Here is a 17,076-nt window from a genome sequence, read left to right as displayed (position 1 = left end):
ATCATAACAATCGTTAAATTTCCACTAAATCATGTTATTCACAACGAAGTTTGTATAGATGCTCAATTTTTCTCCGTCAATCGATGCAGGAAGCCATCTAGTTATGTCACAGGGTCTAAAGGTGTAATCGCCAAAAAAAAAAGAACTTTGACGTGTAGTTCACAAAACTATCGAATAATAATAGACAGCAAGCCCATCGCAATTAGAGTAACGCATTTCGCGATATTAACCAAGTTCTTTTCCACAAAGAAGAAACATCGCGCCAGTGAATGTATTAAACGACAGAAACTTTTCTATCTTTGAACAAAATCAAAACTTTATTTCTTTTGTATTAATATTTAGGTATTAAGTATGATATGATAGCGTATATATATCTAACTAATGTTATAAAGAAATCTCAAGACTGCTCTTATTGACTAAAATAAATGGACACCCAGTAAATAAAAACCACAAGTGATTTCAGAAACAAACAACTTAGAGCACTCTTTTTGTATAATAACATATCCTTAACGTTTACTTTAAGAGTAAGATAAGGGCGATCAAGAACAATTGCCTCTTTATTGTCAGAGGTGACTCGAAAGAGGACGTTTTGTTTTACATGTAACATAATTACGAATTTAGGATTCTTTTGCGAGATTATAAAAGTAGGGCCTTCTGATAATTTATCGATATATATATGAATTAACTGTTGTAAATGTGATCATGTAAATATTTATCTTAGTTATATCAAATCTAATAAATGTGATAATATAAAATGGAAATACAACCGTTTATATGTAATAATAAATAACGCAGGATTATGTCGTAGATTGTCAACAATATAAATACACATTAAAAGTACCTTTTGTACCACTAAATGGTTTGGTGTCTGTATAGTGTAGTTATTTAAGTATTTGTTGCTTTCATGAAACATTTAGGAAGAAATATAGATAACACATAGTTATATCGATATATTTGTTTATAAATATTTTTAATTTATTTTTATTATTTAGTTTCCGACTAACCTAGAATTTATCTTTATGATCACTTAAATCTATGTATATAACCAGGAGGGCCCATCAGCCCTATCTCAGTCTCTGATGAAATAATGTTTATGCATGTCACTGCTGTAATTTTATTATATGCACCTCACTACACAACACCACACCACTCTTCTTTATATGTTGCTTCCAGCGAAGTTTTGCATCAAGTTTCATTACGAGATATTTAGCGTTGTTGCTATATGGAATGATATTATTATTTACTGTTATTTGGTGCTTGTACGGTCTGATTGTAGGTGAACTGCACATGCACATATTTAATTTCGCTAATAATTATTTTTTCATGCTTGTGTCCAATTATATATATTGTCACTTTCCTGTTGTAATTTTCTGGTGGCTTCTTCACTATTGCTTCCGACAGCTCATCGCAGTATCATCAGCAAATGTAGCCATCGTAATATTCTTCATTTGCGGCATATCAGAAGAGTAGAGTAGATAAAGCATTGGCCGCCGTACATTTCCTTGTGGTACACCTGCTTTAGCTTCTTTTATTGTAGAGTAAACTTCTTCTTGTTTAACTCTAAAAATGTTGGCTGTAATGTACAATTGTAGTAGTTCGGTGTGTTTTTTTAGTAACATTTTCTGCAGTTTATAAACAAGGCCTTCATATCAAACCTTATCGAAGGCTTGTGCTACATCTAAGAATATGGCTGAGTACTTTTTTACTTTCGTAGGCTTTTTCAATATCACCTGTTATTCTGTGGACCTGGTCAATTGCTGAATGCTTCTTAGTAAACCCAAACTGTGTGTTGGTATTAAGTTTTTTCTCTCTATGATCGGTTTTATCCTTTTCAACAGGAGCTTTTCAAAACCTTAGATATGACCGGCAGCAGTGATATAGGCCTATAAGCTTTTATTTCGTTTGGTGACTTCAGGTTTTGGGATCATTATAATTTCCGCCATCTTCCAAATGCCTAATTTTTTAATGCCGATATATTAATGATCCATTAAAGTTAAGTTTATGTTGCTAAATTTTTTAATCTTGTATATCCAAGTTTTTGGCACTTTTAAACAACATATCAATTTATTTATTTACCGTTATTTTTTTTGAAAAAATATCGATATTTTTTATTCTCCGATGTATGGATATTTTCCGCCAAAGCCAACATCCCTAGGTTATCATGTAGTTCATCCCCTTTCTGGTCAAGTTTCTGTAGCTATGTATCGGTTTTGTTTCTCCATTATGGTATAAATGGCCCCATCTACAGAACTTTCTCTATTATGTGTTTTCCTCCAATATTTCTCATCCAGTCCATCCTTGTCACACTTCCCACCTATATATATATATTTTCATTTTGTTCAACATAATTTTTAATAATAAATTTACGAAGTCTAAATGCATAGCCGTTCCTTCCTTTACTTTCATATTCCCAGATATTTGAATAAGTTAACAATAAGAAGAACAAAAGCATACCGTTTTTTTATTTGAAACAACCAGAACCAAATCAGTCTTATCAGCACAATATATCAAATATAGACAAGCTGTTAAAGCTATTTTGCTAACGTTAATATGTTATATTTAATACTAAAATGTATAAGAAATTATCAATCAATTTAGATTTATTGTTATTTATGTTCTACCTTTACATTTGTTGTAATTGTTAAGCTAAAAACAACTCAGCAAATACTTTACACTACGCAAAATCATAATTATCATATATGCACTCGTCAGTAATTTATATATGTAGATATCCAAAATATATCACAACGATTATGTCGTATAGATCTTTAAGCTTACTTATTCCACATGTTCTCACTACTGCTCTTATCTAACTCCTGGTAATATATTACTTAACCTTTTCATTTCTATTGTTGACTATCATCATCACTGTTATGTCGCAAGAAATGATAGTAGACTGTAAAGATATTTAGTAACATACCAATATTACCTACTACTATTTATTATCAATTTCCTAATTCGCAATCACTAAATCACTCCCAATAATTGGTACAGTAACTTCATAAAAATTTCATACATTGAGGACACAATACAAAATATTTCAGTATATATCTTTAGTAGTGTTTTAAATTTTCTTTTAAATAGTCTTGATAATATTTGACATAAGCTAGGTTTGATCTTAAAATGAACTCGAGATGATTGTTGCAGGTTGAAACCACAAAAAGTTAAGATATCGAAATACACTTTTTCTTTGTTATGGTATATTTTATAAGGTATGGTCCTAACAAAGCTGTCGAAATAAGAAACAAAAATAAAATAAACGTAAAATGGAATAACAGGAAACCGGTTTAAACTTGAAATATTTTCTTAGTGATTTAGTGTCAATGACAATCTGCGACGTTCCTGCTTCAACATACAATATACACCACGTCAGCAAAACACATCGAACAGTTATACGCATAGCGGTGTATAGCTGGCGATTTGTTACTGCTTCCTGGGGGTGTCGGCCGGCGAGAAAAATACCGATATTTTAAAAAATGTATCGATATATCTGAAGAAAGAAAGTATCGATATTTTTACAATAACTGCGATATTTTAAATATTTAAAATTAAGTACCAATTTTATATTTTTTTTAGGATCTTTAAGAAATATCTCTTTTTTTTTAAATATATCGCAAAATATTTTCTGAAAAAAATATCGACATATCGATATTTTTTCGGCATCCCTATTGCTTCCATCTAGACCGTTTAATTCACGTATCTTCGCCACAATTTCATTCTGTGCAACCGTTAACCTGTACATATACGAACCTTGTATATAATTTGTATATTTAATGAAAAAAAAAGTAACAATTGAAACGATTTTTGCCTTGTATATATGACCCTATGAGAATGTTTAAGACAAGCCCGAATATTTTTTTGTAATGTATGTAAAAATCACTGTTGGTTTAATATTCCCGAATATTTGTCAAAGATTTAAAGAAATATAAATGTACATTAAATAATTGTGTAAGCGTTTTATTTCTTACTGGTGATTGCCTCGTAGTTCGACCACAACTTTTTGAGTTTATCATTTTTTTAAAGTATATTTTAAAGTCTCCTTTTACCAATTAGGGGTTTATCTGGACTGAACCTACAGTTTGACGTGGGCGCCGAACCACAGTCAGAAGGCATCCGGTCTTACCCAGCCTGGTTACTGGCGTGACTGGGACCATTTTCCTTGTCGGATTTTACACTCTTGCCTAGAACAATCACAAATTTTAAACAATCACAAACATACATTTACGACCGTGGCCCAGCAGGATTCGAACCCGCAGCTATCACAAGAATAGGAGAACCGTCCTTCGCCTTTACCACTGCGCCACCAAGCCAGCTGAGTTTATCATGTTTCTTTCAAAATAGACTAAAGGGAACCATTTAAAAATAATATGTTACTAAAATTTTTCACGTATATTTGATGTATAATATTAATTAAAGTAATATATGTCGGTATATTAAATTATATTAAAATATATGCAAACTATCTTAAGAACTAACACTCAATTACATTAGATATGCCTAGTATAATCTTAATTTACAATTAATTTATTAATGATGTTCTGTTGTACTTGCATAAATATACAACCAAGGCTACTATGGGATTAATACGGGATATCAGTATGCATTTCCCAAAATAAAATAAAACTAAACTACTAAAACTACTTAAGCTAAAGTTAAAAATACACTTATACACTAAACAAATTGATGTGGTTTGATTCTCTTCGATCTCCTGATTTCTTCCGTGTTGTCCAGCAGCTGTACTGCTTCAACGTTGCTGTGATTTAGCAATCTCATTTCATGTTTTAGGGCGAAATCTTCGATAACTTTAGATAACTAAGAGAAACATCAATTGGATACAAACCATTTGATTTCGACGTCATCCTGCAGCTCTTCGTTGATTACGTAGTTATACACATTGGTAATTAATCTTACAACTTTGTTTTGGATCCGTTGGATTACTAGTTGGTTGGATGTCTTGTATGTCAACCTCATAATTCTTAAGAACGAATCTTATTTTTCAATTCATTTTTGTTTATCTTTAACATGTTTTGGGATTTTTCTAATTTTTCTACCCTGTTTGTTAACTGACTGAATTTGTGCCATATTTCAGTCTGATGTTCACTATGATATTTCATCATGTCGACGATGATTAGCTCGTTGGTTAAAGTCTCCTGATTATTTACAGTAATTTGGTTATCATTAGATTTTTTGTAGCATATATGTTTTGCCCTTGCAATTGATGTTTCTAGTAGTTTTTTATTTTCAATGGCAGATGACTTTGAAGAGTTTTGAACTTTGTCGAGTGGTTCTAATCGTTCTACAGCCGTAATTTTATTGGGGTGAAGTTTCTTTATTTTTCTCTGATATGCTACATACTCTTTATAACAAATGTTTAAATGGCATTTGATTAAATATAATTTCCAGTCAATTTCAGTATTCAATACAATATTGATAAGTTTAAATTACTTTATACAAAAATAACTATGATAAGTAAATCTATTTTCGTAACTGTAACAATTTCAGGGCGTCAAATAAAAGTACACATGATTTTTTTTTACTTTTATGTTACAAACATAAATATGGAATAATAAATGATGAAATTGATATTTGATTTTAGTATGTATTTTAAAACAATAATGAACATAATTAGGCAATTTATTTTTCACAATTTGTATAATAATTAAAATAATTTAATATTTGTCAATTTTTTAAAATGTTTACGAATTTACAATTAATAAATCATAATTACATCTATTTGTAATATGTATTTCATCTATGCAAATTATGTAATTAGTTTCGTTTCAACTCCTGCATATTTTTTTTACTTCATTTATGTATTCAGATGATCTTTGTCACTGATCCATGTTTCTCACCTAAAATATATATTGCAGAAGCGATTAATGCACCAAACTGATTTAAAAAATTATTTCTTCGTTCTTCGCTTATTTATTCAACTCTTCAATCTCGCCCTTGCAGATAGCTTATATTTAATTTGCCTTCTATGGGTTTTTTTTATTTTTCTTTGACTTATATCTCACGTAATAAATAACAACTCACCAAAAAATGAGGAAAATCTTATAAAAGTTAATACCACTAACACTTGCAAAAAATATTAACCTTTAGAATTACTTCTAGTGCAATGATATACTGTGTATCTTGAAATCAATTTTTCTCAGCTGTAATCTACGCACTAGAAGTTTTCAGATTCGGAAACTCGATATATCTCGTAACCAAAGAGGGTAGTGATAACTCTGTTACAGTTAATAACCAACAATATGGAAATAACCGAAAATAACATAAAATCTCTAAATGATATATTATCTTTAGTTACGTCAACTTCTTGGATTTTTCAGTGGCTGGACCTACAGCTTCACGTGGATTCCGAATCACGGTTCTCGGAATTAACTTTAGAAATCATCCCAGAAAAGATCCGGTCTTACCCGGCCTGGTTACTGGCGTGACTGGGATCATTTTTCTTGTCGGATTTTACACTCTTGCCTAAGGCAATCACAAGTATTAAACAATCATAAACATAAATATATGACCATGCCCCAGTAGGATTCGAACCCGCGACTATCGCAACAGTAGGACGACTAATCCACCGTTCAAAAGCTGCTGCTGGCAATGCGTCGGTCAGAGTCTAAAATATTTGTAATTTTATTTCTTGGTTGCTTGATTTGGGCGTCTTTCGTTTACATGTTACAGAGAAAAATTAGCATTGCTATGTATATGGCGGGTTCAGAAAAATGTGATGTATTTCAGTAGCACTGATTAAACGTTTACTGTAGATATCTACCGAAGTCGACTAAATATGCCAAATTATTGCAGGAAAAAAAACAGCAACAGCGGACAACAAATGCCAATTCATCTTCTTGTATGGCAATGCTGCGTCACATATTGCAAGAGATGTCAACTTCGGTCGCACACAGCATACTCACGAAACATAATGCTTTCTACTATTATATATTATTGAACGTTATGCATGAAGTGCGAAAATGCATCGATGAGTGCATTGCTACCAAGCAAACATTAACACTACTTCAAAACAGTATCATCATGCGGCCAGAGAGAGGAAGAAACTATAGAAGACGATGAAAAATATTTTGATTAATATACATTTTACAAAATTATCATTTTTCTTTAAAATTTGTAATATTTTTTCTACAACAAATCACTTTTGGCCAATAATAATTAATATGAATGACAATGAACAGAATTCTACTTCTATGGTCTTAAGCCCGCTATATTTTGGCTTCAATGAAAAAGTAGCACAGCGATTTTAAAGCTTCAAACATCCAAACTGAATGAAAGTTACATCGAACACAATTTTCCGACAATGGAATCTGATTAAAATCTTATCATGCCGAAATGTTTAGAGTCAAACAGAATTAAATATACTCTATAATAAAAGAAGCTAATACATTTCTACTACAGGGAAGAATATTAGCTAAAATGTTTGTTAAAATGGGAGAGACACGTTAAAAATAAAAATTGCCGGAGTTCAAATATAGAAATTAAATTGGTTAACTAGAAGAAAATTACAATTGTCAATATTTTGGTACAATTGGATATTTTCTGTGAAAAGAAATGTAAACAAACTACAAGTTTATGGGAAAAAAACTCTAAAAGCATAATAAATACCCTAGACACTATAGGACCGTTTTCTTTCAACGAGACCTTCAGATACCGACTGTCAGCCAGAAACTCAAAAGAATCGCAAGGATACACGATGATTATTTTAAATTTAATGAATTTAATAGAAAAACCGATAGTGTGTTAATACATAACTTTTTATAATATATAAATTTTTATATTAATAAAACTACAATAAAGTATAAAATAAATGGTATTGTCACAGTATTTTTACGAAAACACCTCAGCTTTTCGGTCGGTATTTATTATACAGCCCTCATAAATATCAAAGAACTTTTTACCTGAAGAAATATCGTATAAGTACCCTCGAAATACGTTCGAACGATCATTTTTATTAATATTTTACGCTAAACACAAAAACACCACCATGTACAGTGAATGTTTAGCAAAGTTGCGTTTGCTTCTCATGGATGATAAAGTGCCAGAACTGAAGGATGAACCAAAACCATGCCCACGTATGAAAATGCTGCTTGACATGCCGCAACTAGCTTGGTGTGATATTAAAAAGCACAGTTGGAGTTATAGTGACAAATCGCCGAATATCCACGTCGATTTATATGATCCCACCAAGTGTTTTAGAATAAAACATACTCGTACTACTGATTGTGTACGAGGTCGTGTAGGATACAGTAAGGTGAGTTTTCTTTAATATATATTATTAATTTACTAAAGTATTCAATAACACGTATATAGTAATTCTAAAGAACATTTCTTTACCAACAGTCATCATTATTGTATGTATGTAGTCTATTCAAAGTTTACAATATACTTCAAATAACATTTTGTTCAATTAATTTATTTAGATTAAAATATTCTCGTATGTCAAAGCCAAACTGATCTAAAACTCAGAGTTGCTGCGGCAACATTGCAATGTTTCGACGTCACAAATATCCATGACATATTACTAAAATAACTTTGAACAGACTATACATAGTCCTTCCCATAAAACAGCCACTACCCGTCATAGATCATCGAATACATTGTTAAATGTAGTTTGTAAAATGTAAAATTCATTTTAAACTCAGAACAAATTTTTAATTCTCATTTTACTATATTTACTATACTTATTATATTTACTATCTCGTATTATTTCTGTCTCTGTATGTGTAACTGAACTCCTCTCTAACGGTAAGACCGATTTATCCTTCACAACTCTCAAAACATGTGGTAGAACCTTGTTATACATTATGGTAGTTTTACGTCTATTGCTCGCAATTTCTGATATGTTTTGCAAGACACATCGTTCAGTAACAGTTTCACTTTAACAGCTCTTACACACTATATTTTACTGATGTTACTATATTTTACAGTCATGAATATTACGCTTCGGTTTCCACGTAGATGATGACTTTTTGCATTTAAGATGAAATCTTGAATGCAAAAAAAAATCTTCATTTGATTCATGTGGGAACCAATTTTCCTCATTTTGTATATTTTGAAAGCATGTAAACGTCTGCAATTTCTAGATACATCAACTGCTCAACTGTTTGAAACTGTAACAATAATTTGAGCTGCATTATCGTCCAATATGTTGTGCCTCTTAGACTTGTTGGTTCTTCAGGGTGTTCTTTGTTATTGACACTAAAATATCTACATGTAAATCAGTGAAATCTAAACTAACAATTTGAATATGATGGAGCAGCATGACCATAAGTTTTTAAATGTATTTTATAGGTTTTGACAGCTGATCTCTACTCAAATTAAACGACAAAAGTAAAGAGTGTCGAGACCATACTAAGTGGAAAATGGTTACTTCCCGTGGAAAAATGTAAAAATCATCTAGTTTAATAATTATGTTAGGTTGTTTAACAATTCTTTACGTTGATAGTGTAAAATTTCACCAGTTGGATTAGCTTTATAGCTCTAATGTTGGTCTAATGTATCTTTTTAATTTTCGGTGCTTCTCGAGATTGATTACTTTTACTTCCCATCGATCTCCTACTATATGTAAGCATTAGTGAAATATCGAAAAAGATCAATTTTGTGTTAATCTAGTGAAGATCATTTAATGACAAACTTTACAGTTTTATCAAACATTTGATTTTCTCTTGGCTCCATATAATATATATCAATTAAGTTAACTAACTCTAGCACTAATCCTTATGAACAAAAAGGTATCTGTTATTGAAAAATTAATAGAAAACACTAGAGACAAATAATAAAGAATTATTAATGAGATTTGGAAAACGTTAGTCCAATTAGATGAAAATATTTAAAATACAGTATCTAATCACAAGTCATATAAACAATCGTTTTAAAAAATCTTTACAATCAAAATGAAATAATGGGTTGCAGAATAAGAAGTTTCGGTTTTAAGCATTATACATATAATTGTGTTATTCATTCACATTCCAAGCAGTAAAAAATAATATATGGGTATTTTTGACGGACGATCTTTTAAAACAGTTGCGGTAATACCATATTTTCATCTTTTTGGTTTGTTATTAAATCAATCTAAGATATAGACTGAGTGAACCAAACTCTGTTCTAAGCTGCTCATTAATATGTGTTGTTACTACTACAATAATTAACTCAATATTATTAGGTTTAATTTAGCTTTAAAAAGGTATTTATTGGCAAATTTTTCAACCAAAATATTTCATCATTTTCCACATTTCTCCATTTGTCTGCTAACAATCATCGATTGATTTTGACACTTCGTCAGTGTTTTCAAAACGTGTTCCAGGATCTCTAAATCAGAAGACCCTAAAGCTGGTGAATATACTGATAACGGCTGATATTTCCAATAAAGCTGCAATAGTGTATCCTTCACAACTCTCGTGACGTGTGGTCCAACTTTGTTATGCATTATGGTGGTTTAACGTCTATTGCTCGCAAATTATAATATTTTCTGCAACAATACTTCGTTCAATTTCTTCAAGAGACTATATCTCTAGCTCCTACACACTATATCCTTCTAATGTTAGTATAATTTATAATCATGAATATTACGCTTCGGTTTCCACTTAGATGATGACTTTTTACATTTAAGATTGTCGTATTGGATCGACTTTTAATTGTCAATTACAGTATACCACAAGAAACTTACCTTTTCTTCTTGGCAAGTAAATTAATCTGATGAAATCTTCATTCAATTCATGTGGTAGCCATTTTTCCTCAATTTGGGTCTTCCCCAAAGCATGTAAAGGTCTAGAATTTCTGGATACATCAACTGCTAAATTGTTTGAAAATTCATCGATAATTTGAGCTGGTTTTAATGCCCAATATTTTTTATGTCTTAGACTTGTTGGTAATTCAGCGTGTTCTCTGTTATTGACATCAAAACAACTATATGTAAATCAGTGAAATATAAACTAACATTTTAAATATGATGTTATGCCCACCACCAGTTTTTAAATGTATTTGATAGGCTTCGAAAAAGTAAAGAGTGTCGAGACAATACTAAGTGGAAAACGGTTACTTCCTGTGGAAAAATGTAAAAATCATCGAATTTATTTATTTATTATTTTTGCTTCCAATCTATCTCCTACTAGTAGTAAGCATTACTGAAATATTAAAGAAGATCAATTTTATGTTAATCTGGTGAACATCAATTAATAACAGACGTTACAGTTGCATGAAATATTTGATATTTTCTTGCCGCCTTATATTATATATTAGTTCAGTTAACCATCTCAGTAACTACAGTGTTAAAGCCGAGTAGTACCGGATGTATTCTGGGATGATGCCACTAAATAATTCGAAGTCCCCGTTAGGGAGTAGGTAGTTCAGTTAGATATTATCTAAAAGAAATTATAAAATTGTTTACGTACAATAACAAAGTAATTTATTTAGGGAACACATAGTTGGGAAATTTACTGGCCTCGTAGCCAACGAGGCAGCCATCCCCTGATAGGAGTCGCCACAGCTGAAGCTCCACTACATTGTCGCGACTTCCGAACCCTGATCGGCGGCAACAAGCAGTCCTGGGCTTGGAATCTCAACAACAATCGCCTCTATCACGATTTTGGCGTTATACCTTCTCAACCCTACCCGATATTTAAGGGCGGCGAACGGGAATACGTGGCCGCCAATAAGATCACAGTTATCCTGAACATGGACGCTGGTCAACTCAGCTTCGCCGTGAACGGGACGAATCTGGGTGTTGCGTTTCGCGGCCTACAGGGTAAAGTTTTATATCCCGTCATCAACACAGTATCACAATTTTGCGACATATCGATGAGATATACCGTAGCACTCAAACGTAAGTAGCTTCATTTACTTATGTTTAGATCATATGTCCTTTCCGAGAGAAAATCCATCATTTAATATATTTTGAGCCTTCCTATTTTTATAAAAACACGACATCTAAATTAATTTACATATTTAATTAATTAACATAACATTTCAATTGAAAAGTCCCCGGCCTGACACATAGATGGCACCACTAGAATTAAATCCATACGTTTTTAGTTAGCCCTAGCCCTCAAAAGATGGATGTATAAGTTTGACAGCTGTCGGATTATTACTTTGTGAATTATAGCATTTTGAGTAAAGCAACTTTTTTTATTGTGAAAAATTGATAGGACTGAATTTGATCAAGACGTGAAATTCATTTCAAATTTTGCTTTTTGAAAGGAAAAAATACAGTTGAAGCAAAAATCTGGCTTGATGCCGAGTTTCCGGACACTGCCCCAGGAAAATCAACCATCAAGGATTGGTATGCTAAGTTTAGACATGGTGAAATGAGCAGGGAAGACGGCGAACGCAGTAGACGAAAAAAAGAGGTTGTTACCGACGAACACATAAAAAACCTCAAAATGATTTTGAATGGTCGTGAATTGCAATTGAATGAAATAGCAGGCACTCTAAAGATATCAACTTTCTTCAGTGTCATCTGCAAATATAGCAGCCACATTTTGATTGAATATAGGCAAGTTCCAACTAAACAGTAGATGAAAGACTGATCCCAATACACTTCCCTATAGCAGATCTGTTTTTATTTTCCTGAAGTCGGAATAGGCATCCGCTTGCTTGAATCGTAAGTGTCGGTTATATGACCATAACATTATTAAATGTTGTTCAGGAAGAAGCTTTTTAATCTTACGCATTGAATCCTCATGCCAAACTTTATCGAAAACTAGAGTAACATCTAAAAATATTGCGGAACAAAGCTCATTTTCTTATAGTGATATTTCTATAACATTGGTGATCTTGTTTCCTAAAACCAAACTTATTCTCTAATTTTTTTATTAATCTCCTAGAACTTCAACAATCTGTCCGTGGGTAGTAAATATTATATATCATTTCCGTTATATAATACAATCATCCTGACATGTAGAAGATTACTTCAGTAAGTGATCTACTGATACAACTTATAAAAACTATTCTAACTGATTCTAAAGTCTATTAAATTTGTCTATTAATTTATCTATTTCCGTTTGAGCTTACGCACTTCACTGTCATCGCGCATATTTAACTGTTTGGCGAGTGCACTGGAATGCACTAATAGTCTTTCAGAGTACTTAGCACTAACACTCCAAATCACACTCGTTATGGGTTCTATGAGGATATCGCGCTAAATCAGTTTGTTGGACACGTAATATGGGGAATCGACGATGACTCACAACACTTTATTCTGGAATCTCTGGAGAATAACTATGTTAGATTTGCTAGTAGTACCCCATAGTTCAATGCCATAAGTCCAAATGGGCCTAACTATGGGCCTATACAGCAATACTTTGTTATCTAATTACAATTTACATTTACGCCCTATCAGTCAGTACATTTGGTATAGTTTAACCCCAAGGTGTTTTCGTTTTCTCACTGTATGTTTTTTCCATGTCAAATGTCGATAGAAATTCATTCCTAGATATTTAACGTTGTCTGCTTGCGGAAATTCATGATTATTCAATTTTACTGACCGACATGTTTTGCTACAAGGTGTGAATGCCACATGGGTAGATTTTTTCTCATTTGCTTTCATACGCTACGTTTCCAACCACAATTCGACATTGTTAAGATGAAGTTGGAGGTTTCTTGTGGCTGATATTGGAATTATCTATAATAAGAATAAGATATTCATTGCGAATGTCGTCTTTCAATAAATAGAAAACCATCAGTTTTATGTAATAATTTGTGCACTAGAAAACAAAACTAAAACTATTGTGTTACGGTTCGAATAGAATATTCATAGCTCAGACAGGACAACGTCTATCGATAATGCTAATTAATAATGCTATACATATAATATAGTTTTTTGAAAATTAAATTTTAAAAAGATTCTCTGGCAAACAGCTATAATGATATATTTTCTATTTTTAGCTGGCCCACCTTCATTAAAAGCAATTTGTAGGATTGCCATTAGAGAGGGCCTAAGACCATACAGCATCGACATCACGGATATGTTAATCAGCTTCAACATTCCCAGACATTTAGCGTACTATGTTGGAACTACAGGATCAGTTATGTTATAATTTAATAATAATTATAACTGTAATTATCGTTCAATGTTAAATGTATTATAGTTTTATTGATCTTTATGATTTTGTATAGAAATATTTAAATAGTTGCTAGGTACCTCCAGATGAATTACCCCGACTTAGTCAGTAATATTTTTAAAAAGTTTTAATATTGTAATAAAAATATTTTTAACTATCTTGACTGATTATTTCACTCCATATAAATATGTGTATTAATAACCAGCATATTCTGATCTAAGAATTTAAAAATCAGTCCTATAATTCATAAATTGTGTTGTATTTTGCAGTATTCATTGTCCGTTCACTGAACCATGTGGTAACTAGATGACTCAGTGAACTTCGCATCAACTACAGCTATTTTACATATTTTCTTCGACAATAACATTAGTCACGTCATCGATTGTCCGTAAGTTAAACTTCCCGCGTGTTCACCGGCAGGTACTTTGTCAGGTCAGAGGGAATGTTACGGCTGTCAGGTAGCATTCAACCCAATTTTACCTTTGACGAAATCCTCGTTCTGATGAGGGATAATTTGTAATTCTTGGTATAGTTCCAGTTCTAAAAGTAGTAACAGAACTCCTAGTACGTGATAAATTTTGTGCTTGTTGAATTTTATAAAAACACTTGTATGGTATGAAACCTTGAAATGGTAATACAATTATCCTTTACAATATACATTTCGTCAAACGGTGTCATATGAAAACAACTATTATATTTTTGAACTTTAACCAAGAAGTGTTTAAAATAATTTTCCATCCTAGAAACTAATGACTATAATAGATCCGGTGGTGGGCCTATTTTGGAAAATTTACTTTTTCACTAGCACAACATAACCCGGGTAGATTCACCGCCGATGAGGATTTTCGTTAAATATGGTTCAGAACATTTTTTTGACAACAGATGTCTAAATATATCTTTACGTACAAACGAATAAAAATTGGATCCAGATACTGTTAAATGACATTTAGATAATATGACATAATTAATATGACTTCCTTACAATATTACAACAAATACATTTAGTTCTTAGTCTTTATATTTTAATACTGTCTCTGTAAGACTGTAATAATAGAGTCTCTGTAATAAGACTGTAATTCTTATCCTCATTAAATTGAAAGCATAGATTTGCCCGTTTCAAAAAGCAACCAAAAAAATCAAAACGAAATACTAGAAATGAAAAGTAAATCCATAAATAAGTCCCTAAGAAACAAGCCATTTGTTCAGAGAAACGACCAAAAACCTATAATGAACAATCCACTTATTAGATAACATAACTAAAACAAACAATACTGAAAGAAATCAATTCTAAAAAAGCTCCTGGTTTTGATTTAATTATTGGAAGAATCTTAAAAGAGCTCTCAGAAAATTGCATCTTATAAAGTTCCCATTTAATTATATGTTTAATGATAAGACTTAATTACTTTCCTAAAACTTGGAAAGTGCCTCAAATCATTATGATACTTAAACCAAGAAAAAAATCAGAAGACGTCTCCTCTTATCATCGTATAAGCCTGTCACCCGTGATCTCTAAACTCTTTGAAAAACTATACATTAATGAACCAATAATTATCACGGAAGAGATAAATATTATTCCAGACCATCAATTTGGCTTCCATAATAAACACGGAATAACTGAACAAACACATAGATTAGTCAACCAAATGAACAAAAAACTTAAACTATAAAAAATATTGTTCTGCTGCATTTCTCATTATATATTCAGCCTTCGACAAGGTGTGTCACACTGGATTGTATGTTAAATTGAAAAATATTTTGCTCTCTGTAACTGTAACTGTATACAGGTGACCTACCGTCCTCAGGAAACGCTGTTGTTGAAATATATGCTGAAGAAGATACAGCGGTTTTGTCATCACACGAAGATCTAATATTAACCACAAGAAACCTCCACACTTCATCTTAACAAAGAATCGTAGTTGAAAACGTGGCATATCAAAGCAAATGAGAAAATATTTACCCATATGACATTCATCCTCTGTAGAAGAACTTAGTAAAAATGATTGTCTGTCCCTTAGTAAAAATGAATCGTTATAGACTGCCGCAAGTAGATAACAATTAAGTATCTGGGAATGCATTTTGATCGAGATTTGACATGTAAAAAACATATAGTAACAAAACGCAAACAGCTTGGATTTAAACTAAACTAAATGTACTGACGAAAATATATAACATCACTATATAAGATTTTGCTGTACAAGTCAATAGTTAAGTTCATTTGAACCTATAGTATTGAACTGTTGAGCACCACTAGCAAATACAACATAGCTATCTTTCAGAGCTTCCAGAATAAAGTGTTGAAACTTATCGTCGATGCCCCATATTATGTCTCCAACAAACTGATTCAGCGTGATATCCCCATAACGAATGTGAATAGAAGTGTTAGTGCGAATTACTCTGAAAAACTGTAGGTTGAAAACTGACAGTGAAGTGAGTAGGCTCAAACGCAGACTACCATACGAACTGATTAATATACATACAGAGCGAGGTATAATTATCTCTAGAATAATTTGAAATAGTTTTGAGAATAAGTTAGGACACTATCTAGAATAAAATTTAGGTTATAAGTTAGTACAGCAGATAATTTACTGAAGCGAACTTCTACATGTCAGTATAGTTATATTATATAACGGAAATCATATAATAATACTTATTGCCTACGGGAAGATTGTTGAGGTTCTAAAAGATTAAATTGAATACAATTTAATGGAAGTGGACAATGAATTTTCGACGATTGAATTAGTCACACCAAAAGAAGTCACCAAAGTTATCCAAAGTCAATATCAGTCGATAGAAATAATAATACTATGATTTAACAACAGGATAATTGCAAAAAAAATCTACTAGGACAAAGAGTAATGAAATTCGCCAACTTGATATATTCAGAATACTGACAAAAACGTTTCCCAGAGGATTGGAAGAGAGCTAAAATTATTAGGATCCCAAAAGCTGGAAAATCACTAAATGGGATTATACCTAATATCACTGTTGAAAAGAATAAATCGGA

The 17,076-nt window shown here is 31.8% G+C and overlaps 1 protein-coding gene across 1 annotated transcript; it reads left to right on the top strand.

Moving 5' to 3' along the window:
• Positions 1-7,999: 7,999 nt before the first annotated feature.
• Positions 8,000-15,940, top strand: LOC143201545 (SPRY domain-containing SOCS box protein 1-like). Its single transcript, XM_076412670.1, has 4 exons — positions 8,000-8,266; positions 11,428-11,836; positions 15,778-15,788; positions 15,857-15,940. Exons 1-4 carry the CDS (start codon positions 8,000-8,002, stop codon positions 15,938-15,940), a joined length of 771 nt encoding a protein of 256 aa, XP_076268785.1.
• Positions 15,941-17,076: the final 1,136 nt, after the last annotated feature.

Source organism: Rhynchophorus ferrugineus, unplaced genomic scaffold, assembly GCF_030347505.1.
Source record: "Rhynchophorus ferrugineus isolate W39M unplaced genomic scaffold, kcgeb_rfMv2 rfM8, whole genome shotgun sequence".
Lineage (NCBI taxonomy): Eukaryota > Metazoa > Arthropoda > Insecta > Coleoptera > Curculionidae > Rhynchophorus > Rhynchophorus ferrugineus.
The sequence above is the reverse complement of the archived record's forward strand: the minus strand, read 5'-3'. Positions and strand labels throughout refer to the sequence as shown.

Excerpts from the sequence above, each read along its gene's own strand:
- LOC143201545 (XM_076412670.1), top strand. The coding sequence starts at position 8,000 with ATGTACAGTGAATGTTTAGCAAAGTTGCGTTTGCTTCTCATGGATGAT. Across the intron at positions 8,267-11,427 it reads GTCGTGTAGGATACAGTAAG|GGAACACATAGTTGGGAAAT; the intron begins GTGAGTTTTCTT and ends TAATTTATTTAG.